The 27,046-nt window shown below is 41.5% G+C and overlaps 1 protein-coding gene across 2 annotated transcripts in view; it reads right to left on the bottom strand.

Annotated features, from left to right (window-relative positions):
* Positions 1–27,046, bottom strand: part of AOX1 (aldehyde oxidase 1) — an 87,996-nt gene that overhangs the window by 8,970 nt on the left and 51,980 nt on the right. For both annotated transcript variants that reach the window (XM_003907783.4, NM_001302102.1), the window contains 9 exon segments: positions 26,298–26,431; positions 25,055–25,142; positions 22,202–22,288; positions 20,292–20,483; positions 11,769–11,996; positions 5,718–5,813; positions 3,430–3,558; positions 2,666–2,740; positions 1,083–1,135 (listed from right to left, as the gene is read on the bottom strand). In XM_003907783.4, coding sequence (XP_003907832.1) covers positions 1,083–1,135; positions 2,666–2,740; positions 3,430–3,558; positions 5,718–5,813; positions 11,769–11,996; positions 20,292–20,483; positions 22,202–22,288; positions 25,055–25,142; positions 26,298–26,431 — 1,082 coding nt within the window.

Raw genomic sequence — 27,046 nt, 5'->3', positions numbered from 1 at the left:
TATACCTGTACAATGATATGCCAGCACCAAATGTATGTGTGATAAATGCATTGAATAAATAAATATTTAGTTTTTTCTTTTAAAACTTGCTTTGTCTGATAAAAATATCTAACTACTCCTGACTGGTGCCTCCTTACTCCTGGAGGTTAGCTTCTTACTTCATGAATGTCCATCTTACTGCTTTTGGCTAATATTGGATCATCTGATTTGGGGAAATCAACCTTCATTTTACACCAAACGCTATTTCAAAGGTGCATGCTTCCTGCTTTGTTTATCTTTCTGGCTCCAGAATTTGCCCCTCTGTGTGAAGGATCAGGTCCTATGGTTCCCATTCTTTGTCTCTACTTCGGTCTCCCACCATCAAGCCCCATGGCCTGCTCTGTTCCTAACTAATCTTTAAGAACATCAAACAAATATTAATGGTAAAATAGAAGCATGAGTCAGCAGCTTCCAGAACTCTCTACCCTCTCTCCTCTGCTGCCCTGCAACCTGGAGATGGCCATTAAAAATGCTTCCAATGCCTGTTCCTGACAGGGAGTCAGTGCCCAGGACTCCCACACCAATGGCAAAGTGATCAAACCAGGTAAGGCTCTACATCACTCTGCTGTCAGACAGCTTTTACTCTCCATTAAAATAATTTAATAAACTGTTTTCCAGATTCAGTGAGTTCTTGTTGTTTCACATCTTAATGTAACATGGTTATGGTCCAATTTCTTTTTTGCCAATCCTGAAGGTGTAAAATGGTACCCCTCTTATGGGTTTAATTTGCATTTCCCCACCTTTGTTTCTTAAGAGGTAGATTGTGTTTTCAACAAAAAGTCAACAACTGCTGAGTATTCCAAGTGCTAACCCCAGAGAGCCTTAAAATACCACCCACTATGATTAGAATCATCAGTTCAGCTGAATTTTGTGTGCCTATTTTCCCTAACAGGAGTCTTTCTGGATACCAGCAATTAAATGTTCTTTATAACCATGGGTAAATAGAAGGTACAAAGTCAACGTTTGCCAAAATTGCAAGGGAACTGAAACTCTTCCTCAAGATACCACTGTCATTCTCCATAGCGATTGGAGGGAGTATTTACCTGAAGTATCCAACAGCTGAAAGGCTAATGCTTTCATCAAAAGCGGTCTGTGCCTGTGAAGGAAGAGCATAGCATGCTGCAACAAGGATGCCCAAAGAAAGAATCACTCAATACTTCAATTTTAATTTTACCCTGTCTGCTAAATAAAACTATCAGCAATAGTAACTAGGAAGGACCCAGATTAATCCATTCCTTTTGGCATTCTCCATTTCTACAGGCGTTTGTGGTTCACACCTTGTAGCTATTTGTTCAGCACCTATGATGGTAATAAATGCCTGCTGTGGTATGCTACAGGCTGGACTGAAGTCATCAACATATGTTCCACTTAGGAAGAAATTCACTCGGTTATCTGTAGTAGATTTCCAATTCATATGGGACATTTTAGAAAACAATGGTTGGTTGGCTGCTTAATTTTAATATCAGGTTCCTGCCAGTCTATAGAGTAAGGGTTCATTTTATAATCCATATTTATGGGAACTATCAATCCTTTCTGGGCACATTTATTTCAGGTGAGGGGAATAATTTTGCTAAATTGTACCATTTACACCAAAAGGTCTCCTGACTCTGCAGTGCAGAGTTGACTACTATGCAGAAAAATCAGGGTTAGGTCCAAGTCCCTAAGTCTAAGAAGGAAGGTCAGAAGCGCATCAATCATTAGAGAAGAAAGTAGGCCGCATGGCTGCATTTCATGGTGGTGGAGAACTACTCCCCACGCTGCACCTCTCTCCAGCTTTCTTCAGTCACACTAACTCAGCCTTTCTGGGCTCAGGTAGCATGGGGCAGAGGACAGAAACAAATATACCCAGGAAGTATAGACAGATCCCATAAATATGAGTTATAAAATGAGTCCTTACTCCACGGAATAGCAGAAACCATTTCTAAGTGGGATCCTCAAATGTTATTTCCCCCAGACCTGTATTCATAAGGTTGTGAAAACTGACATTCTAGAATAGCCAGCGTGACACACGCTTCCAGTTTTTATGGATATTTGTTCCACAACATCTGGTAGTTGATAACCTATTACTTCGAAAAGTTTGTTAGTTGACTTTAGAATGTGTCTTCTTTTCCAACTAGATTGTAAGCCGATCAAAGGAAGCAGTTGAATATTTCCGTTCCATTGAGTACCTATTACTGGATGAACAGATACCCACTGGCTTGGCTTCCTATTTCTAAATGAGTGCTTATATGTTTTTTACTTTTACAGAACGGTTCTACTATTGTTTTTTCTCTTTTAGGAATAGTAGAACCCAAAGAAGGAGAAAAAACAGATGTACAGTTATTATCCAGACAATCCCTAGGTTCCATAGGATGAAACATTAATTAATTCTGGATTAAAATAGGAGTTCTGGCAGAAGAACTATCTTTTTCTCTAACAGAAAATTTTCCCAGATGCAAGAGTTCCTCCACCACATTGTGATAGGATTTCCACATGCTAAGAGCCAAAGGCCTTTTATTTATCATTATGCAATGGTGGTACCTTTGCAAATGCCCTTTCTACAGATTTCAATTAATGCATATTGCTCTTGCTCTCCTCCCACTCCTTTTTCTTCTAAAATAAAATACAGAGAAACATTGATTCTCACCCAGTCTTTCCAAGTTCCTTTAGGATTCTTGCTGATGATGGGTTCGAGGCGTTTTAGAAGAGTTTGACAGGCATCCTAGAGATTATTTTTAAATTAAAATTATGATCCTAATTTCATGCAAACACCAAATTCAAAACAACATAATATGTACCATTCCATAGGCTTATCTAAGAGGGAACATGGAAAAATAAGACACCAACCCTGTATGAAGGTGATATCAAAGGTTTCATACAAGTGTGTGCACATGTGTGTGTGTGTGTGTATGTGAATGAACTGGCCTTGTAAGCCATGCTAAAAAGTCAGGACTTAATAAAAAAAAAAAAAACTCTTGGAAAACCACGAACCATTGCTTTCAGACATGGCATGGCCACATTTATTTCGTGAGAAAATTCACTCCGGCAGCAGAAAGCTAGAGCAAAAGGCGATGAAGTTGTGGTGGAGAGACAGAAGTCCTGCATCGGCCCTGGGGAGAGGTGGGAGTCTGTCTCAACGTGATACTAACATAATATGGAAACAGAAAGACAAAGACATTTTTGAGTAGACTTGAAAGGACTTGCTGATTAGAAAAATGTCAGGAGTGAGGGAGAAAAAGAGGTGGCATTCCCAGCACAGGAGAACCAGTGGGTGCTGTACCACTGACTGAGGCCAAGATGGGGGAAGGAGATAGGAGTTGGATTAACTCTCAGCATCTTTGGAGCTCCACCCACCCACGTATTTGGCCCTGAGGGAGTTAATGATTTGGACGCCACTGCAGCGACTGTTACCTTTACTGCCAACCCGTTGAGATCTGCCACCACAGAACCTCCAGAAACATTTGCATTAGGGACGGTTTCTGTGCTTGTTCCACGCAGGTGGACATTTGAAATTGGCATTCCTAATTCACGGCTGACCACCTGGATTTTAAGAGAGAGTTTCTTTTAAAACACTGATTAGTAACAGAGCTGTGCACATGCCCACATGGTAACACATGTGTGATGCCCTCGTACTCATGACAGGGACAAGGGAGCAGAATCACAAATTCCTCCAGCCACAAAAAGTTTCTCATTTCTAAAAATCCTATAGCTAGTCTGGACCCCAAGTTCTGAACACACTTTCCTGTTCTTTGACTTTCTGGTGATAGTGTCAGAAAGAGGAGGTGAGGCCCCAAGCCAAGGCGGGAAGAAATGCTTCATTCTTGTTTCTATAATCATGATATTGACACCTTTGAGGCTTCTCCTATGACCACACTCTGCAAAATTCTAGCAGAACCTTACCAATGATAGGAGATGTCTATCTCCTATCCACATTTCTGTAGTTGCCCCAGGAAAAGAGTGCTTCTTATGAGAAAGGACAATGACCTTGGAAAAGCAGCAGCATGAACATGTGGTCACAGGAGATGGTGCCAGTGCCATGTGCCAACACAAGGACTTAACTGGCTGCTTTATTCTTTATTTTTAGCGCTAGAGAGCAAAATCATATTGCTAACTTTAGTTGATCCCAAACTCGACTCTCTCCTGCTAGCAGCGTGGCTTGAAAGTGCTTGCCCACAGCTTCTACAAGGACTCAGGCACACGGAACCCTTCCGTGAGGTCTGGCTCTCAGATCCTCCACACACAGTGCATAGGCTTAGAATATCAAAGTCTCTGGTGATCCAATACGGAAAACACCCTCCACTGGGGAATGTCAATTCTCAAGTGACTGAGAGAAAATGTGTATTCAACATCTTTATACTTAGAAAAATGTAAATGAAAGCAATAATGAGATACTTTCATTCACTTATCAAATTATCTATAAATTTTCAACAATCTATCACATTCACTGTTGGTTAGGGGTATCATGAGAAGGATACTTTCTGGAAAACAATTTGATAATATGTGTCAAACAATTTAAAATAGCCACACCTGTGACCCAGTAATTCTACTTCCAGAAATCTATTTTAAGAAACAATCAATGATTTGATCACGGTTAATGTACAAAAATATTCACCGAAGTATTCAAACAACTGGGGATGGTTAAACAAACCATATATTTATCCACATACAGCCATGAAAATTCATGATTGTAAAGACGGCTTAATGACAGGAAAAAGGGTTCACACTATATAAGGTGGGTGGAAAAACAGAATACAAAATTATACAAAAGCATGTTGGTGACTTTTTGCGAAAGAAAAAAGACAAGATGTAAAGACCCCCAAATAATGAGTATTCTGTGTGGTGAAACTGTGTAGGGTCTTTGTTTTTAAAAATTTTCTGCTGCTTCCAAATGTTTTATAATCTATTATATTACTATTATGATTAACAAAAGAGAAATGGTAGCTTAAAATTAACCTAAAATAAGACAGCCAAAAGCAACAGATAAAGTTTGGCTGTAAATATCAAAGGTGATTTATATTAGCGATTGTTTGGAGTCTGTAATACAAAAAGGGAAGGAAATAATCCAAATTCATCAGAATTGACACATTATCTTATTGCCCAAGAAAAATTCAAAAAGGACAATTCAACTGTCACTATATCCAAAGGAAAGCAGCAAATAAGTATATAACTTTCCTTAGCAATAAAACAACTCGAGACTCTTCTGCCACATTCTTTTAGGGGTTTGGTTGCAAAATTGGTTTACCTAGTTTCTGCTAATTGTTTAACAGCGTAAACTGTCAAAGCTCAAATCTCCTATCCTTTATTTTTCTTTGTTTTTACTTTTTGAGACAGGGTCTTGCTGTGCCACCCAGGCTGGAGTACAGTGGTGCAATTGGCTCACTGCAGCTTCGACCTCCCAGGCTCAAGCAATCCTCCCACCTCAGCCTCCCAAGTAGGTGGGAAAACAGGCTCATGCCACCATGACTTGCTAATTTTTTTTTTTTTTTTTGGTAGAGATGGAATCTCCCTTTGTTCCCTGGGCTGGTCTCGAACTCCTTCACTTAAGCAATCCTCTTGCCCCAGTCTCCTGAAATGCTCGAGCCGCCCCACCCAGCTTCCTATCTTGTATTTTATAACAGAAAATATTCATTCATAGTTTTTCTCTCATGAGCAGATCTATAAGCACACACCCAACTCAATCTAGTTATTTGCATTCTTACCTGAATCATTTTAGTGTGGACCCCCTGCCCCATTTCAATTCCACCGTGAGTGACCAGCACAGAGCCGTCAAGATAAATGTGAACCAAGGCAGCAGCCTGAGCAGAAAAGACGAAAAGTATTTCTAAGATCTTTTTGATATTGTCACATATCATGTCAATTAAAACATTTTCCTTGGAAATATTTCCCTCCAAGAATCCCCCACCCCCCAGGGTGGAGCAACATTTTAGGTTTCTTTTTGGGGTGGGGGAAATGGGGGCAGGGACTCTGTTTTAAAATGCAAAGTAATGTATAGACAGGTAGAGGGAGAGGGTGAATAATTGTGTGCACGCATATTATCATAGTTGTAGTAGGCATGCCACAGAAAAATGAAAACGGAAATTCATTTTGTTATAATCCCATAAAAGATGAGATAGATAGACATTAAAATTTTTTTGCTGCAAAATGACTAAACTCACCCTAAATCATCTTGGCACCGAACTACAGAGCTTTGGAGTTAGACAAGAACTTGGAAGTAATCTTATCTAACTGTATAGCTCCACACAAGGATCCAGAAGGAACAAGACTGCTAACAGCATTAAAGGCGCTTATAATCAGAAACATCCAGTCTCTAAGCTAAACATGTTTTATAATTAACAAGAATGTGCCTTCTTGCATATCTGCCTGTGCTAAACTAGAATATGGGGATATCCCAGAAAATCACAGCAGAAAACAAGAATGGCTTCTTCCCTTTGGGTCTCCAATGTAAGAGCAACATCAGCAGCATATGGTCCTATGGCAGGTGTCTCTCAGTGGTTCCACTGTGGTCCAGGAAAGCCTGCAAGGCAACCTTTACAGCTCTTCAGCAGGGATGTGCTGACCGTATGGGTGTGGTCTGGGTCAGCTAGGTTTCTTAACATCTAAGTTTCTAAGCAGAGTGACATAATAATCTAGGATTTATAATGTCAAGGTCTTCAGAAAATTCTGGTAACAAGCCAATGTCAACTTAATAAACCAAAAATTTTCCTAAGCCTTAATTGCTCACTTAGATTATTTGTAAGCAACCCTGGTCATAAGTGAAAGTTGATGGAGCTGCATGTTAATCAACAGATAAACCCAAGAAAAAGACAGCATTTCCAGATCAGTTCTCTGCCCATCAGAAGGGCCTTCCAAGCTGCCTGGGAACTGTGGACAACACTTGGAGAACCGTCTCTTTATTTGTATCCAAAGGTGCACATTACCCCTGTGAATGACAACCAGAAAGCTCTATCATTCCAGATAAGGCAAGTTTGATGGTGAAAATGCACTCCATTTATTTGGTCAGCAGTATTGGGCAAATGGGGACATCAGGATACTCTTTCTCTGAGGACAAAGGCACATATATCCACAGTCCAAAGGAGAACCTTAGACTCTTGAAGAAGGCATATCAGCCATGAAAATGACACCCAAGGACCTTGGGAAGATGCAGCAGAGTGTTTTTTTACAGTTTATTAACTCATGACTCCTGGAAACACCATCTTTTGCTCCTGGACATTCATCCTCAAAATAATAAAGATAAGGAATAGTTTTCCTCTACAGAAAGCCCAGGACTGGCTGCCTGGGGGCCATGCATCAGATGTCAGGTGATGCCAGCTGCAAAAAGAGCTCCTGGGCCCCATTCCATGGCACTTCGTTGTGCTTTGCCAGAATATGAGCCCCTTGAAAGGAAGGATCACGTCCTAAGGAATCTCTCAGAATGCAACATAGCAACACACATGCGGTAGGTGGTCAGTAAATGTTTGGTAAGTAAATTTGCAGTAGCATAGCCATACGATCTGTTTCTTAATCTTGTAGACTCCATATTTGGCCTCCTTGGCTCTGCAAAGTGTGCATGTAATTCGTAGTTGGACTTGGCCCATGTGATTGAACTACAATTATAGTGGATTGTACTTTTCCTACATTGTGTGACCCTGCTGGTGATAGCATTCAGCCTGTATGTCCAAGACAGCATGTCTATCAGAGATCACTCAGTAATTTGTTCCATGTGGTGCTGCAGTCTCCTTGGGCCATTTAAAATGTCAGATTTGGTTTAGTTAAATGGCACCACTGTACAGCTCATTGTTAGTGCCACAAAATATAATTCTGCAAAGCTTCATCTATAAAATAGGCACAACTGGAAAGCTGGAGCAGATGGTTCTCCAATATAAGTAGAGGACCTAGTCAGGGAAATTTAAACCTTCAAACAACTACTACTGGTATCGATGAGAAGTTAGCTTTAAACCCACAGATTCCCCAAATGTTTCAGCCATTCAGACATTTGAGTTCCTACTCTGTGCCAAGTGCCATAGTAAGGCATTGGACACAGAGGTTGGTTAGGTCCTGTCTGTGCCATTCAGTGTTCACAGCGCAGGAAGTAAGTACACTGACATTGCAGGTTCAGCTCCAAACCATAGCAATATAGCAAATCACACAATTTTCGTTGTTTCCCAGTGCGTATAAGTGATGTTTATGCTACCTGTACTCTATTAAGTGTACAATAGCATTATGTCTAAAAAGATTGTACATACTTTAGTTTTAAAATGCTTTGTTAAAAAATGCTAACAGGTCAGGCGCGGTGGCTCATGCCTGTAATCCCAGCACTTTGAGAGGCTGAGGCAGGCAGATCATGAGATCAGGAGATCGAGACCATCCTGGCTAACATGATGAAACCCTGTCTCTACTAAAAATACAAAAAATTAGCCGGGCGTGGTGGCAGGTGCCTGTAGTCCCAGCTACTCGGGAGGCTGAGGCTGGAGAATGGCATGAACCTGGGAGGCAGAGCTTGCAGTGAGCCGAGATCGCATCACTGCACGCCAGCCTGGGCGACAAAGTGAGACTCCATTTCAAAAATAAATAAATAAATAAAAAAATAATAAAATAAAATAAAATAAAATAAAATGCTAACAATCATCTGAGCCTTCAGAGAGTCAGAATCTTTTTGCTGGTGGAGGGTCTTGTCTCAATGTTGATGGCTGCTGACTAACCAGGGTGGTGGTTGCTGAAGATTGAGGTAGTTGTAACAATTTCTCTTCTTTTCCTTTCTTTTCTTTTTTGGAGATAGGGTCTCACTCTGTCACCCAGACTGGAGTGCAGTGCCTTCCTTAATAAGCTTAATCATTTCTAGCTTTTGATTTCAAGTGAGACCTGTGACTCTTTTTTTCACTTGAACACTTAGAGGCCATTGCAGGGTTATTAAATGACCTAATTTCAATATCATTGTGTCTCAGGGAATAGGGAGGCCTGAGGAGAGGGAGAGAAATGGGGGAAGGGCCAGTTGGTGGAGCAGTCAGAACACACAAAACATTTATTAAGTTTGCTGTCTTATGTGGATGTGGTTCATGGTGCTCCAAAACAATTACAATAGTAAAATCAAAGATAACTGATCACAGATCACTATAATTATGAAAAAGGTTGAAAAACTGTGAGAATTACCAAAACATGACAGAGAGACAAACAGTGAGCACACACTGTTGGAAAAATGGCACCAATGGTTGCCACAAACTTTCAATTTGTAAAAAATGCAGCATCTAGGAAGTGCAATAAAGCAGAGTGCAATAAAACAAGGTATGCCTGCATAACACAGGTGGGGCACGTTTGACCCCCTCAGTTGCTGGGCAGGGACTGCCTCTGCTCAGGGAGGCACTGTGGGACGATGAAGGCGGTGCTGAAGTTGAATCCCTGTTCTGCCATTTACTGGCTGGATGTCCTCGGGCAAGAGAGAGAATCCCTATGGGCTTCAGTTTCAGCTTCTATGAAATAGAGATTCTACCTACCTAATAGAGATGAGACAGGGAATAATCAAGTGGAGATTACAAATTCCCCAGCCCAGGTCCTTCCATGGAGAAAACACTCAAATATCATGTCTAGTTTCCTCCTCTATTTATTTTGTTTTAGAATAGTCTTTTAGCATGTGCCTTCCAAGGAGTTTGGTCTCAAATTCCTTGATTCAGCCCTAAGTAAATATTTTCAGCACAGAAGCTGGTCAGTTTCCCAGTTGGCCTTCAAGGATGAAGTTGTACTGTTGGCTGCTATTGCCTAGTTTGTCCTCAGCTGAGCTGAATCCCACTTCAGTTCCTACCAAAAGGTGTTTTGGGGAGACCACGTGGTGCAACTAGAAAGCCCAGCTTTCAGAGCCACTCAGACCTGAGTTCTAGCCCCAGCCCTACCTCTACCAGCTGCAGGACCTTGAGCCAGTTATTTAAACCCTCTAAGCCAAGATTTTTTTTTTTAATCCCTAAAATGAGGATACAAATCTTCTAGGTTGTCCCAAGGTTAAATGAAATACCTAAAAGTACTTATAACATCATAGCACTCAATACTTTATCACTATGATTTTTTTTTTTCTTTCTTGGAGAGATGGGGCCTCACTATGCTCAGGCTGGTTTCAAACTTCTGGCCTCAAGCAGTCCTCCTGTCTTGGCCTCCCAAAGTGTTGGGATTACAAGTGTGAGCCACTGCACCTGGCCATATTTTTTAAATCTACTTTTTGAGAAAATTCTGATGAGGAAAATGGGTGAGACTTGGTCTATGGTAGAGGCCAGATGTAAAGTAATGGCAGCCATCAAATAGAGGCAGTGTGCCATGTTTACCCATGGCCAAACATGAGAGGATTTCCAGAGGCTCTGTGAACAATGGGGGCTGTTTTCCCTGATGATCCTGACAGGTCTGCTCAAGGACAAATGGCCCCAACTGACCTCATTGGTAGCTGCCAGCTCATCAGTTTACCCAAAAATTCTATACCAAGACCCAATGCTTATAAACCCTTTTCTCAATGGTAGTTTTTTCTCTCTTCTTTTGTAATAACCTCATTTTTGCTTTTATTTCTCAACCACAGTATCTTGACTGTCTCCAACATCTGAGTAAATTGCATGCAGACGACTACATGACTCTGTGTTATTTTTGCCATCACAAACAGGCAAGGAATGAGAAGGCTTAATAAGATCATCATTTGTTGTAATACTTCTCTGACCTACCACCTGCCTACGATCAAAGCTGCATGCAAATGTTCTAAGGCTCACACCAAAGCTCAACTAGGACAGTTAGGTGAATGGATGGATATGGGATGGGGAAAGGACTTTCCTACCCACTTTTCCTGGCCTCTTCTGATCCCTTAACATACAACATCCACACTAATGCCCCTCTCAAAGCTCCCCTCCCCTGCCATTTATTCCTATTTTGTGATCACTCAACACAGCTGCATGCCTTCTTTGTGGCTCCAACCAAGGAGTGAATTCTGCAAAGAGGAGTGACAATTGTGAGGGTCCTGCCAGTTTACCTATATATATATGGATGTGTGTATGTAAGAAAATAGATAATAGGGGTTCCCCACTGCCATACCATGAGCTAGAATGCTGCAGTCTTTCACCAGCCATTAGGAGTAAGTTTTATTCATTCTTGAGAAAGAATGAAGTCAAGAATGAAGAGATAGAAACATCAAGTGGGATTCAGCAACCAAGCAAGGGGATTTCTTTAATCAATGAAAGAAATTAAACTTCAAGAGCAGATTCCCAGTCCTCCCTTTCACAGTTTTAAAAGCTACAAGGTGAATAAACTTCAAAAATTCTATTTAAAAAGTGATTTATTTTTCCGAATTTAATTTATTCCAACCCACCCACAAGGAGTGGAGCACCCAAAACCTTGCAGCTCCTCATTCCTATTTCATGGTCCAGTGACACAGAATTGTGGACACTGGAAGAGGAGTCTTGGAGGTCATTGGTCCCACCCTCCTGCTTTCCACATGAGCAATCTGAGCCCAGAACAAATGGACTCAGCTGCCATTTGCCAACTCCTCTTGCCAGGGCCAGGAGTAAACCTCAGTCTCCCAATTTCCAGCAAGAATGTTTTTCACCAACCATGGGCATGTGAGCAGAGGAGCTCTGGTCTCCCCTGGAGTAAAGCTAGCTTAATTACTTTGACTTTGGTGGCTTTTGTGAAATTTAACAACTGGGCATTGCAACCATATGGCTAATACGACTAAAGGAAAAGTTTCCTCAACACCTCTTGCTTTGTCAGAGCTGCTTCCGGGCATCATCCTCATGTGTGTTTGAAGAACTGACCTGACCAGCAGCGCGTGAGCCAAGGCCAACAGGATACTTCAGGGGGACCATGGCCAGTCCTTTCTTCTTCCAGTAATTCTCCGCATTGAATTTTTCCACAGCCGCTTTCCTCAAGGAGTAGGAAGACACGGCCATACATTCTCTCCAACACTGGATCAGGTTCTTGGCATTGATCTCTTGTTTGTAGGGTGTTTGATCAATTTCCTTGTACATGTTTATCATTCGTACCTATGAAAGAAAAGGAGATTAAAGCGGGGAGGGGAAACCCAGCAGACATAGGCTCATCCATTCACCATCCTCCTGGTCAAATTCTGCTCATCCTATAAGGTCCAAGCCGAGTTCTACTTAGTCCTTGTGGAAGCCTTTCCTAATGCACAACATTGTCCTCTTCCTCTACTCAGAGCTTCTATCAAACATGCTAGCATTTACTTATGTGCTTTCTATGCTACTCTTGTGCAACTTTAAAGGATGGAACCCTTCCCTTATGTTGCAATATAACTCGACCACAGTCCGTGTACACTGTAGACTCTTAATTCTAGTTGCATTTGGAATATCTGCTGAAAGATCATCTAGGCCACATGATTTGGATTACTCCCATGCTATGTTGAAAGATAAGACTACTCACCTCCAAAACAGGCAAACATGAAAGTTTGTTTAAATATGACCAATATCTAGGATGAAGAACAAATTAAAAGATTCTATCCTAGGATGTCTGAAGCACTGAGTAGAATTCTTCCTGTATTCCCAGAATTGGCGATTAAGACCCTCAGCTAATAATAAAAGGTGCCAAGTATGTCACATTCTCAGCTGAGAAAACTCTTAGCACTTGTGGCCAGCCCCTTCCCTAAGCTGACAGAGCCATCACAGACACACTCTCCCCACCCTCCTAAGCAAATTCTCAGATCATTGTAAGAGAAAGACTGGAAATTAATGAGCTGTCCCACTTGGGGAAAAGTGGTGTTTTTAAGAGGCTGTTTCCTGCTCTAACTTCCCTGGGGATGAAGGGAGGTCTTCCTGTAATTCTCCTCCATAGTGCTACCAAATGTGGCAGGACATCAGGAGAGAGTCTAGTGGGATGGCCAGGAAGGGAGGAGCAAGGCCTCCCACACATTTGAGAGAAGCAAAGAAGGAGGCTACTATTGGGTGAAAGATGGTAGATGAATTGGGACGTGGGGCCTTCTAAAGACTGCTGGGGCATGGGCAGAGAGGTGTGGTCACCAGTGGAATGCTGTGCCAGCCGCCCCCTGACAGTCCAAGGACTGCCAATTTTTGGAAGAGCTGGTAGAAATGGAGCCATAGACAATGTATTTGAAAAGTGACTACATCTGACCAAAGAGAGGACTGTTAGCTTGCTGGGAGAAGTCACAGAGGGAGAAACTGGCTGTTTTCCCTGGTCCTTCTCCTCTTCCTCCTTGCATCAGCATCACAGCAGAAGGCACAGGGGAGGAGAAGGGGCTGACAGAGAGCTCACCCCATCTCCCCACACTAATTCCACTCCAGGATCTGCGAAGAGGAGCCAGGCAGGTGAAAGTCCTTGTCGATAAACGAAGTTGGGGCTGAGACTGAAAGAATCGAAAGGAGAACCTGGATCATCATGGCAGACAGGAGGCAGGACTAGATTGCAGCTCTGGACAGAGCAGCTTGTGGAAGTTCGCCTTGTGAATTTTAGCTCCAGATCAACTGCAAGAACAAAGCAGTAATCCCGAGAGGACCCACAAACCCTCTGAAGGAAGTGGACTACTTCTGCAGGACATGGGAGATACCCCAAATACTATAAGTGCCCCAGCTGTGGAAGAGGGAAAGGGAGATTCTCCTCTCCCGAACATACACCTCCACTGGAGAAGCTGAAGGTCTGTTTGCAGGAGAAGATTCTGACTTTACCTGGAGCTGAGCCAATTTAGAGAGCTGAGCAAAATGCACATAGAGGAAGCAGCAGAAAGGTCCTAGGAGCTTGCTATGTCCCCTAGCAGGCCATTCCTGCCTAACAACACAGGGATCCATCAGGGGGTGGGGGTGACCAGAGGAGCAAGGGGTGAAACTCCACAGGGAGAAAGAAATCTCTAGCTGAACTTTGTAACGATTTGAATGAGGCAAGAAGCCTCCTGGCCAGAGCTCGGTGGGAGGGCACAAATCTGGTGTGCAGACTCCACCGGCCGGGGAAGAACCAAGCCCTTTTCTCTCGCAGCTGGGAGGGATGTAGCCCAGGGCAAGTTTTCAAGCCCATCACACCCTCTGCCTGGAAACACATTCAGGGCTGCTGGGGGGTGCATGGTGGGAGTGAGACCAGCCCTTCAGTTTGTATGGGAGCTGGGAGAGGCCTATAACTGCTGGCTTTCCCTCACTTCCCTAACAACCTGCATGACTCAGCAGAGGCAGCCATAATTCTCCTAGGTACACAACTCCAGTGACCTGGGAATCTCTCCCCTAACCCACACAGCAGCCACGGCAAGACCCACCCAAGGAGAGTGTGAGCTCAGATATGCCTAGCACCGCCCCCACCTGATGGTCCTTCCCTATCCACCCTGGTAGTGGAAAACAAAGGCCATTTAATCTTGGGAGTTCTACGGCCCCACCTACCACCAGACCCTCTCCACATTACTACAGCTGATGCTTTCTGGAAAGTGCCACCTCCTAGCAGGAGGCCAACCAGTACAAAAATAGAGCATAAACCACCAAAGCTAAGGACCCTCATGGAGTCCACTGCACCCTCCATCACCTCCACCAGAACAGGCACTGGTATCCATGGCAGAGAGACCCATAGATGGTTCACATCACAGGACTCTGTGCAGACAACTCTCAGTACCAGCCTGGAGCTGGGTAGACTTGCTGGGTGGCTAGACCCAGAAGAAAGACAAAAATCACTGCGGTTCAGCTCACAACCACATCCATAGGGAAAGGGGGAGAGTACTACATCAAGGCAACATTCCATGGGACAAAAGAATCTGAACAACAGCCTTCAGCCCTAAACTTTCCTCTGACAGAGTCTACCCAAATGAGATGGAACCAGAAAACCAACCCTGGTAACATGACAAAACAAGGCTCTTCAACATCTCCAAAAAATCACACTAGTTCACCAGCAATGGATCCAAACCAAGAAGAAATCTCTGATTTACCTGAAAAAGAATTCAGGAGGTTAGTTACTAAACTAACCAGGGAGGAACAAGAGAAAGGCAAAGCCCAATACAAAGAAATCAAAAAATGATACAAGAAGTGAGGGAGAAATATTCAAGGAAATAAATAGCTTAAAGAAAAAACAAAAATTCAGGAAACTTTGGACACACGTTTAGAAATGCAAAATGCTCTGGAAAGTCTCAGTAATAGAACTGAACAAGTAGAAGAAAGAAATTCAGAGCTCAAAGACAAGGTCTTTGAATTAACCCAGTCCAACAAAGACAAAGAGAAAAGAATAGAAAAATATGAACAAAGTCTCCAAGAAGTCTGGGATTATGTTAAACAACCAAACTTAAGAATAATCAGTGTTGCTAGGAAAGTAGATAATTCTAAAAGCTTGGAAGACATATTCGGGGGGATAATCAAGGAAAACTTCCCCAGCCTTGCTAGAGACCTAGACATCCAAATACAAGAAGCACAAAGAACACCTCAAAATTCATCTCAAAAAGATCTTCGCCTAGGCACATTGTCATCAGGTTATCCAAAGTTAAGACAAAGGAAAGAATCTTAAGAGCTGTGAGGCAAAAGCACCAGGTAACCTCTAAAGGAAAAACTATCAGATTAACAGCAGATTTCTCAGCAGAAACCCTACAAACTAGAACGGATTGGGGCCCTATCTTCAGCCTCCTCAAACAAAACAATTATCAGCCAAGAATTCTGTATCCAGTGGAACTAAGCATCATATAGGAAGGAAAGATACAGTTGCTTTCAGACAAACAAATGCTGAGAGAATTCACCATTACCAAGCCACTACTGCAAGAACTGCTAAAAGGAGCTCTAAATCTTGAAACAAATCCTGGAAACACATCAAAACAGAACTTCTTTAAAGTATAAATCACACAGGACCTATAAAACAGAAATACATGTTAAAAAGCAAAAACAAACAAACAAACAAAAGTACACAGGCAACAAAAAGCATGATGAATGCAACAGTACCTCTCATTTCAATACTAACATTGACTATAAATGGCCTAAATTCTCCATTTAAAAGATACAGAACCGCAGAATAGATAAGAACTCACTAACCATCTAGTACCTTCAGAAGATTCACCTAACACATAAGGACTCATATGAACTTAAAGTAAGGGGGTGGAAAAAGGCAATTTATACAAATGGACACCAAAAGTGAGCAGGAGTAACTATTCTTATATCAGACAAAACAAATTTTAAAGCAAGAGTTAAAAGAGACAAATAGGGACATTATATAATGGTAAAAGGCCTTGTCCAACAGGAAAATATCACAATCTTAAACATATACACACCTAACATTGGAGCTCCCAAATTTATAAAACAATTACTAATAGATCTAAGAAATGAGATAGACAGCAATACAATAATAGTGTGGAACTGCAATACTCCACTGACAGGACTAGACAGGTCATCAAGACAGAAAGTCAACAAAGAAACAATGTATTTAAACTCTACCTTGGAACAAATGGACTAAACAGATATATACAGAACATTTCCTCTAACAACTGCAGAATATACATTCTGTTCAACAGCACATGGAACTTTTTCCAAGATAGACCATATGATAGGCCATAAAACAAGCTCAATACATTTAAGAAAACTGAAATTATATCAAGCACTCTCTCAGACCACAGTGGAATAAAACTGGAAATGAGCTCCAAAAGGAATCTTCAAAACCATGCAAATATATGTAAATTAAATAACCTGCTCCTGAATGAGCATTGGGCCAAAAATGAAATCAAATGGAAATTAAAATATTCTTCGAACTAAATGACAATAGTGACACAACCTATCAAAACCTCTGAGATACAGCAAAGGTGGTGCTAAGAGGAAAGTTCATAGCCTAAATGCCTATGTCAAAAAGACTGAAAGAGCACAAACTGACATGCTAAGGTCACACCTCAAGGAACTAGAGAAACAAGAACAAACTAAATCCAAACCCAGCAGAAGAAAGGAAATTACCGAGATCAGAGCAGAACTAAATGAAACTGGGAAAAAAAAAATACAAAAGATTAATGAAACAAAAATCTGGTTCTTTGAAAAGATAAATAAAATTGATAGACCATTAGCAAGATTAACTAAGAAGACTGAAAATCCAAATAACCTCACTAAGAAACAAAAACAGGAGATATTACAACTGACAACACTGAAATACAAGAGATCATTCACAGCTACTATGAGCACCTTTACACACATAAACTAGCAAACCTAGAAGAGATGGATAAATTCCTGGAAATATACACCCCCTAGTTTTAATCAGGAAGAATTAGATACCCTTAACAGACCGATAACAAGAGCGAGATTGAAATGGTAATTTAAAAATTACCAACAACAAAAAGTCCAGGACCAGACGGATTCACAGCAGAATTCCACCAGACATTTGAAGAAGAATTGGTACCAATCCTTTTGACACTATTTCACAAGATAGAGGAAGAAGGAACCTTAACTAAATTCATTTTATGAAGCCAGCATCACCCTAATAACAAAACCAGGAAAGGACATAACCAAAAAAGAAAACTACAGACCAATACCCTTGATGAACATTGATGCTAAAATCCTTAACAAAATACTAGCTAACCGAATCCAACAACATATCAAAAAGATAACCCACCATGATCAAGAGGGATTCATACCAGGGATCCAGGGATGCAGGGATGGTTTAACACACGCAAGTCAATAAATCTGATACACTACACAAACATAATTAAAAACAAATATCACATTATCATCTCAATGCAGAAAAAGCATTTAACAAAATCCAGCATCTCTTTATGATAAAAACTCTCAGCAAAATCAGCATAAAAAGGACATGCCTTAATGTAATAAAAGCCATCTATGACAAGCACACAGCCAACATAATACTGAATGGGGAAAAGTTGAAGGCATTCCCTCTGAGAATGGGAGCAAGACAAGGATGCCCACTCTAACCACTCGTCTTCGACATAGTACTGGAAGTCCTAATCTGAGCAATCAGACAAGAGAAAGAAATAAAGGGCATCCAAATCGGCAAAGAGGAAGTCAAACAGTCACTGTTTGCTGGCAATATGATTCATTTACCTTGAAAACCCTAAGGACTCCTCTACAAGGCTCCTAGAACTGATAAAAGAATTCAGCAAAGTTTCTGGATACAAGATTAATGTACACAAATCAGAAGTTCTTCTGTATACCAATGGTGAGCAAGCAGAGAATCAAATCAAGAACACAACCCCTTTTACAATAGTTGCAAATAATAATAATAAAATACTTAGGAATATACCTAATCAAGGAGTTGAGAGACCTCTACAAGGAAAACTACAAAACACTGCTGAAAGAAATCATAGATGACACAAACAAATGGAAACACATCCCATGCTCATGGATGGGTAGAATCAATATTGTGAAAATGACCATATTGAAAAGCAATCTACAAATTCAATCCACAAATTCAAAGCAATTCCCATCAAAATACCATCATCATTCTTCACAGAATTAGAAAAAACAATTCTAAAGTTCATAAGAAACCAAAAAAAAGCCTGCATAGCTAAAGTAAAACTAAGCAAAGTGAACAAATCTGGAGGCATCACACTACCTGATTTCAAACTATACTAGAAGGCCATAGTCACCGAAACAGTGTAGTACTGGTATAAAAATAGGCACACAGACCAGTGGAACAGAATAGAGAACCCAGAAATAAACCCAAATACTTCCACCCAACTGATCTTTGACAAAGCAAGCAAAAGAATAACGTGGGGAAAGGGCACCCTTCTCAACAAATGGTGCTGGGATAATTGGCTAGCCATGTGTAGTGAGAATGAAACTGGATCCTCATCTGTGACCTTATACAAAAATTAACTCAAGATGGATTAAGGACTTAAACCTAAGACCTGAAACTATTAAAATTCTAGAAGAGAACATTGGAAAAACCCTTTTGGACATTGGCTTAGGCAAGGATTTCATGACCAAGAACCCAAAAGCAAATGCAATAAAAACACAGATAAACAGCTGGGAGCTAAATAAACTAAAGAGCTTTTTGCATGGCAAAAGGAACAGTCACAGAGTGGGAGAAAATCTTCACAACCTGCATATCTGACAAAGGACTAATATCCGGAACCTACAACAAACTCAAACAAATCAGTAAGAAAAAAACAAACAATCCCATCAAAAAGTGAGCTAAGGACATGAATAGACAATTTGCAAAAGAAGATATACAAATGGCCAACAAACATATAAAAAAATGCTCAATGTCACCAATAATCAGAGCAATGCAAACCGAAACCACAATGTGATACCACCTTACTCTTGCAAGAATGTCCATAATCAAAAAATCAAAAAACTGTACATGTTGGCTTCAATGCAGTAACAGGGAACACTTCTGCACTGCTGGTGGGAATGTAAACTAGTACTATGGAAAACAGTGTGGAGATTCCTTAAAGAACTAAAAGTGGAACTACCACTTGATCCAGCAATCCCACTACTGGGTATCCACCCAGAGGAAAAGAAGTCATTATTTGAAAAAGATACTTGCACGCACATGTTTATAGCAACACGATTCACAATAACAAAATCATGGAATCAACCCAAATGCCCACCAATCAATGAGTGGATAAAGAAACTGTGGTGTGTATGTATAAGTATATATGTGTGTATGATGGAATACTACACAGCCATAAAAAAGGAATGAATTAACAGCATTTGCAGTGACCTGAATGAGACTAGAGACTATTATTCTAAGCAAGTAATTCAGGAATGGAAAACCAAACATCATATGTTCTCTCTGATATGTGGAAGCTAAGCTCTGGGGACACAAAGACAATGAACTTTGGGGACTTGGGGGGAAGAGTGGGAGGGGAGCGAGGGATAAAAGACTACAAATATGGTGCAGTGTATACTGCTCAGGTGATGGGCGCACAAAAATCTCACAATTCACCACTAAAGAACTTACTCATGTAACCAAATACCACCTGTACCCCAATAACTTATGAAAATAAATAAAAAGCCAATCTATTAATGTTACAAAGGAAAAAAAAGAACAAAAAGGAGATCAGTTTAGCAACTGAAATGACCAACTTTTTCACAGCTGGCTGAGATGTTCGGGAAGCGGGGAACAACGGCTTTGATGGAATTGTGGGTAGCAGTTATACCCCAGCCAAGGGAAGCTTCTCACCAGCCAGGGGAGAATGCAGTGCTCACTCCTCAGGATCTTCTGCTTCAGGATTTTGGAGCAGGCGTCTGAGTAAGGGGGTGAGGATTGCTGAACTTTGGAGTCTGGGTTCTGCCTTAACCAGTTAGCTGGGGGACCTGGCACAAATCATTTACCCCTCTGGGTCTCAAATTCCTCAACCTGAATGGCCCCCATTCTCCGACATTCCACATGTTTTGTCTGTGAAGCTAATTTAGCATTACCTTCTCAGGGGATAGTCCACATTTGGCTGCAACTTCCATGATACAAGATTCGGTGATCAGCCCTGCCTGAGGAAAGCCAAACCCACGAAAAGCCGTGTTGGATGGAAGGTTGGTTCTGCATGCCCAACCCCGGCAGCGGAGGTTGGGAAACTTGTAAGCATTGTCCATTTTCAGAAGTCCCATTTCTATCACCTGGAGAAATCCAGAGTTGATGTGATTAAGACCTTCTGAACCTGTTTCACCATCCTACGACCTCATACCAAAACCAGGCTGGGAATGGCAGCCCTCTTTACATCTCATCAAACATGCTAAAATATTCCCATGCCCCCAATTAAACACATTTTTGCTATAAAATAATTTTTAAGTATTTGAATAATGTTTCCTTTGAGAGCATTATTATTTTTGTATTTTGGAGTTAATGCATTTTTTTTTTTTTTTTGAGATGGAGTCTCACTCTGTTGCCCAGGCTGGAGTGCAGTGGCGTGATTTCCATTCACTGCAAGCTCCACCTCCCGGGTTCACACCATTTTTCTGCCTCAGCCTCCCGAGTAGCTGGGATTACAGGCACCCACCACTATGCCCAGGTAATTTTTTGTATTTTAGTAGAGACGGGGTTTCACCATGTTAGCCAGGATGGTCTCAATCTCCTGACCCCGTGATCCACCTGCCTCAGCCTCCCAAAGTGCTGGGATTACAGGCGTGAGCCACCGCGCCTGACCTTAATGCATTTTTTAAGATTTCAAACATACAAAGGCCTTTGATATGTTCACAGGCCCCAAGCACTGGGTTTATATAATGTAATGATTATAATATCCTAGAAGACAGAGAAAACAGAAAAAAATGTTTTGGCATTGGGTCTAATGTGTTGGTTCTTAATCGTGAGCAATCTTTTCCCTGCTCCGGGGGACATTTCGCAATGTCTGGAGACATTTTTCATTGTTAACATTTTGGTTGAAACTCTTTTTTGTTTTGAGATGGAGTTTCATTTTTGTTACCCAGGATGGAGTGCAATGGGGCAATCTGGGCTCACTGCAACCTCTGCCTCCAGGGTTCGAGTGATTCTCCTGCCTCAGCCTCCCAAATAGCTGGGATTACAGGTGTGTGCCACCATACCCAGCTAATTTTGTATTTTTAGTAGAAACAGGATTTCACCACGTGGTCAGGCTGGTCTCGAACTCCTGGCCTCAAGTGATCCACCCACCTCAGCCTCCCATAGTGCTGGGGTTACAGGCGTGAGCCACCGTGCCCGGCTTGGTTGAAACATTTTTATTTGGGGTTGGGGTGGACATAGTGGCTCACACCTGTAATCTCAGCACAATGGGAGGATTGTTTGAGCCTAGTAGTTTGAGATCAGCTCTGGCAACATAGTGAGACCCCATCTCTATAAAATAATCATTAAAAAAAATTAGCTAGGCATGGCGGCATGTACCTGCAGTCCCAGCTACCTGGGAGGCTGAGGTAGGAGGATCGCCTGAGCCACTGTACTACAGCCTGGGCAACAGAGGGAGTCTCTGTCTCAAAAAGTAAAAAGTAAAAAATAAAAAGACTAGAGGGTGGTAATGCCACTGACACCTACTAAGTAGAGGCCAAGGATGGTACAATGAGCAGGATAGTCCCCACCATAAAGAGCTACACACTCCAAAATGTCAGTAGGGCCAAAGCTGAGAAAGCTTGGTCTCATGTGTGAATCTGGGAAAAGAGTTCTAGGTTTGGGAAGCCGGGGGTGAACACAGATACAACTCAGCCAGCATCTCTGGGCTGACACCAGGAAGTAACACATGGCTATCCCTGCAAGGATGGTCATTATGCCTTTATAATCAAATATTACTTAACTATTGGACATTTTCTAAGTTAAATCATTTTATGTAACACTCTTTCAGGAATGTGAACTTGTTCCTTAAAACACTTACCAATAATGATTCATCCAAAGAGTTGCCTGCATTGCTATAATGCTCCATGTCCAGGGCCAAGATTCTGCCATCATTCATGAATCCAGCCTGGCGAAGAGAACCGACATCGAATGCTGGAACAGTGGCCAAGTCTCTCTAAATTCTGTCATTTGCGAACCCTCCACACATAGGGGAAAAGCGTCATGACATTGGATTTGGCAGTGATTTCTTGGATAATATATAACTAGCTCTGTGATCTTACGCAAGCTACGTAACCACACAGGCGATTTGTGAAATGGAAGTAAATAAGGCAACACATAGAAAATTATAGGCAAGTGCCTGAAACATAGCAAGTACTCTAAATATAATTAATATTACTACCATAAATAGTATTCATATCACCTTTCCTCACACTACTCTCCATCAGAAAACACTATTTTCTCATAGTTTTAGTCACCATTATGGCAACGGCTTCTGTCACTATAATCCAGTCCTTTCAACAAAGTCCCATGGGGGTGAAGGACATTTCTGCTTCAGGGTCCTGTTGTCACTTCTTCCCCCAGCATTTACACAAACAAGTTCTTCATTGTCCTTCCAGATCGGCTTCTCCTTCCAACTTGTCGCTTTCTTCTAAAACCCTCCAAGTCATGTTTATGGTTTTATTCTTCATTGCATTTTGCCAAGATTTTCATTAATCCTGTTTTATTTTACACTATAATGGCTCTTGGACCCATCTCTTCTACATCTTACTATCATATCTCAGACCCCCCAACTGCTTCATGTCTGAATGCATCAGCTGCCTCCCGCTGGTCTACCAGCTTTCATCCTCTCTCCTCCCCAGACCATCCTCTTAGCCTCCCCAAAGAACCCATGTTTAATTACGGCACTGAGCCAGTCAAGGATTCACTCAGTCTCACTCTTTCTTTTAAGATCAAGTTTAAACTTCCCACTCTGGGACTGTAGGCCCCTCTCAGTCAGGCATCACCTAAGCCCATCAATCCTATTTTTCACTACCCTCCAGGAAGTGCTTTGTGTTCTAATTCCCCCTCTCCCCTTACTCCTGCCTCTATCAAACATGCCATGTTTATTACACCTCTGTAGTTTTGCTCTTACTATTCCCACACCTGGCATGCCTTCTTTCTGTCTATCTATTCTGTTGGTTTTTTTTTGTTTTTGTAACAGAGTCTCACTCTGTCACCCAGACTGGAGTGCAGTGGCACGATCTTGGCTTGCTGCAACCTCTGCCTCCCAGGTTCAAGCAATTCTCCTGCCTCAGCCTCCCAAGTCGCTGGGATTACAGGTGCCTGCCGCCACACCTGGCTAATTTTTCATATTTTTAGTAGAGACAGGGTTTCACTGTGTTGCCCATGCTGGTCTCAAACTCCTGAGCTCAGGCAATCCACCCACCTCAGCCTCCCAAAGTGCTAGGATTACAGACCTGAGCCACCGTGCCTGGCCTCCATTCTTGAAGACCTATCTTTTACCTTCTCTAAGAAGGTGCTTATATATACTCCAACTCATATTCCTGTCTCCATCTTTTAACCTGAGATTGTTATGTTTTTGTAATGACTTCACATATGTCTTATTTTTAAAAATCTCCTTCAGGATAAAGTTTACTGTAACAAATATTTCTGAGCTAGATCAAATTCAAAATACAGTTTAGAGTGTGATGTGAAATGGAAACATTCATTATCTCCTAAAAAACCTGTATGTAGTTATGCAGTTTTGTGATGGAGACAATGCTATGCATTTAACAAATCCTATTGTCTTTCATCCTGGGCGCACAGGAAGATGACATTTCCCAGCCTCCCTTACAGTTAGGTGACAGAGGTCTCGCCAATGACATCTGGACACAACTGAGGTCCGGTGCCTAAAACCTAAAGCACCAACCACATGACACTCCATGCTCTCTCTCTCTTCCCTGTCTGCTGCCCTCAGCAAAAGATCTCCCGGAAGAATCAGAGTTTGCAGGGCAGTGATTGATACCCAGTAGAACTTTCTGTGATGATGGCAATGTTCTGCGTCTGCACTGTCCAATATGGCAGACACTAACCACATGTGGCTACTGAGCACTTGGAATATAGCTAATACAACTATGGAGCTAAATTTCTAATTGTATTTAATTTGGATAATTTAGATTTAAATAGTCATATGCCCCTAGGGACCACTATATTGGATGATGCAGTCCAAGGGCACAGTGGCACCAATAAATGGAAACAGCTCCAGTCCTCAATGATTTTACAAAGCAGAATCCTCCCCCTTTCCCCCTCAATGATTATGCTGAGCTGTTACTTGAGCAAGAAATGACATAATGAAAGCTTAAGAGCTTTTAAGTTGTTTGTTAGAGCAGTTAGCCCACTCTGACAAGTACAATTTTTCTTATAAAGCAAAAGAATCACTATTTTCTGTTACAAATTTTTTTCTATGAATTTCTGGAACCCCATTTTAGAAAAATATCCTTGATACATTGAAGAATGAGGAATCCATTTATAAATAATTGTTTTTATTACAAATACTGTTCTGAGAATTATTCTACTTTTACCATTTTAATATGTGGGAATAAGTATGGTAATCAGATCTACTTTAATGATGTACACACTCATGTTTCCTAGTTATTCGCTCTGTACAGCCAATACCAGCTAGCACCAAGTGTTTTATTTCTGAAACTGACATCTTTGAGCTAAGCAGAAAAGCCTCCATTGAACCAGCTAGTAATTAAAAGTCAGTGCAACAAATAGAAAGTTAAATAGATGCTCTGTTTGTTGATTTGCTCATTGTTACTCCCCACTAGAGAGCAGCCAAAGGCTGCCCTGTGCACTGATAGGATGTTATATCTACAACATAAATCATTCCTCCACACCTTCTTGTACTCACTTTGTACTTTCCAAGGTAAGGATGGCGGCCTCCAGTTATTAACATGTCTTCTCCTCGTTCCAGAACACAGCGAACTGCACAGCCATGTCTAAAACAGAAAAAAAGCAAGTGAAGTAAACTCTCTTACCTAGTAGGCATTCTCTGGGGTTTATATAACTCCTAGCAAGAGCCTGAGTGAAGCCTACAGGCACCACAGAACAACACAACTACTTCCCACGCCTAGCCTCTGCTGACCTAAGGCGTACACAGTGAGCTTTCCTCCTGTGAGGTCAGGGAGTAATGCCAGGCATTTGCAGCTTGTGGGACGGAGGCTCTCGGGTGCCAGGGGCTCCAGGGCATTGCGTTGGGAGCATTTCCCGTTGCAGTAACAACCTTTATTATAGGCAAATGGTCCCAAGGTCTTATTTTAGACTCACCAGAAATGGAAGAATGCAGGTGCTGTCTAACTACCAAGTGCTCCCTGATGGGAGAGATCTGGAATCAAGGTCTTTTTGCTTCCTGAGATGGAGGAACTGACCCATATTACTCAGCAAACAAATTAAGCCTTCTAGGTGTGCCTGCTCCAGAGACAATTTTCCATGAGAATTTTTTGAGATTCTCAAAGGAAAATGGCTATATAAATGAATGTAAGCATAACAAAAGCAAAGTCTCTATTTAAATCAAGAAAATATACATATACACACATATACATATATACACATATATACACAAATGTATATGTATGTACATACACATATGCGTGTATGTATATGTACATATATGTATATATGTGTGTATATATGGGACCCCATTTTACAAAAATATCTTTGATATATTGAAGAATGTCCATATATACACACAAACATACATATATGTTTATGTGTATGTATATAAACATATATGTGTATATGTATACATAGGTACATGGTTCAAAAAGTCATATATATGACTTCTACATACATAGCTCAGTCCAGCAGGTGCTGAGGACAAGTAACTCCCACCCATTCAGGACCTGTTTCTGCCCACTTTCTAGGTATTATAATATTTTTTCTGTGGCTTTTATTATTTTCAGTAATTGATTCTTATTTTGATTTCTATAGGACAGTATAAGACAAGTAAGTATAATAAGCTGACAGCTTGATTGTGTGTTTGTATAGTATATGTGATATTAAATAATCTTGGCCCAGGTTCTTCCTCATTGATTCTGACAGTGAGAACTTTCAGCGTGACTTCATTTTATTTTTAGCAGATTTTCTCCACTTACTTGTTTGCGGCAAATGCAGTGACGGCTGCAAAGACTCCGGTTTTGAACGCCTTGCCTCCAAATGCTCCACCAACACGCTTTACATGGCACATGACCTTGTTAGCTGGGAGCTTCAAGGTGGAGGCAACAATGTCCTGTGAACAATAATAGTTCTGATTAATCTGATCCATCTTCAGCAAGGACTTAACTGTGACTATTATTGTCACATCTATGATCTTAACAAACAAAACTGTCCCCTGAAATGGGAGTGTGACAGCCACTAGATGTTTTGATTCTTTAATGTTGCACATGATACCCACACCGTGTGGTTATGCTAAATAATGGGATAATGTTCAACAACCCTGGCACACAGCCCCACCTGATCTCAGCAATACTTGGCTATGATGACATTGCCAAAACTAATTAGTAGTGTTTTCATTGCCAGTGACATATTTTTGTGCTCATACTTTTTTGTATTTTCCCCATGAACCACACCTACAGTATTCTATTCACATTAATCCCTAGGCATACGTTTCCTGAAGCCGGGGGTTTTTGCAGTCTTCTAAGCCTCACTCAGCATGGGTCTTTTCCCCGCATTCTACTGTCTCTGCTGGAAAATAAGCACTTCTCAGCCAGGTGTGGTGGCTCATGCCTGTAATCCCAGCACTTTGGGAGTCCAAGGCAGGCAGATCACCTGAGGTCAGGAGTTCGAGCCCAGCCCGGCCAACGTGATGAAATCCCATCTCTTTTAAAAATACAAAAAGTAGCTA

Source organism: Papio anubis, chromosome 10 (genome assembly GCF_008728515.1).
Source record: "Papio anubis isolate 15944 chromosome 10, Panubis1.0, whole genome shotgun sequence".
Classification (NCBI taxonomy): domain Eukaryota; kingdom Metazoa; phylum Chordata; class Mammalia; order Primates; family Cercopithecidae; genus Papio; species Papio anubis.
This window is presented reverse-complemented; position numbering and strand designations above follow the sequence as displayed.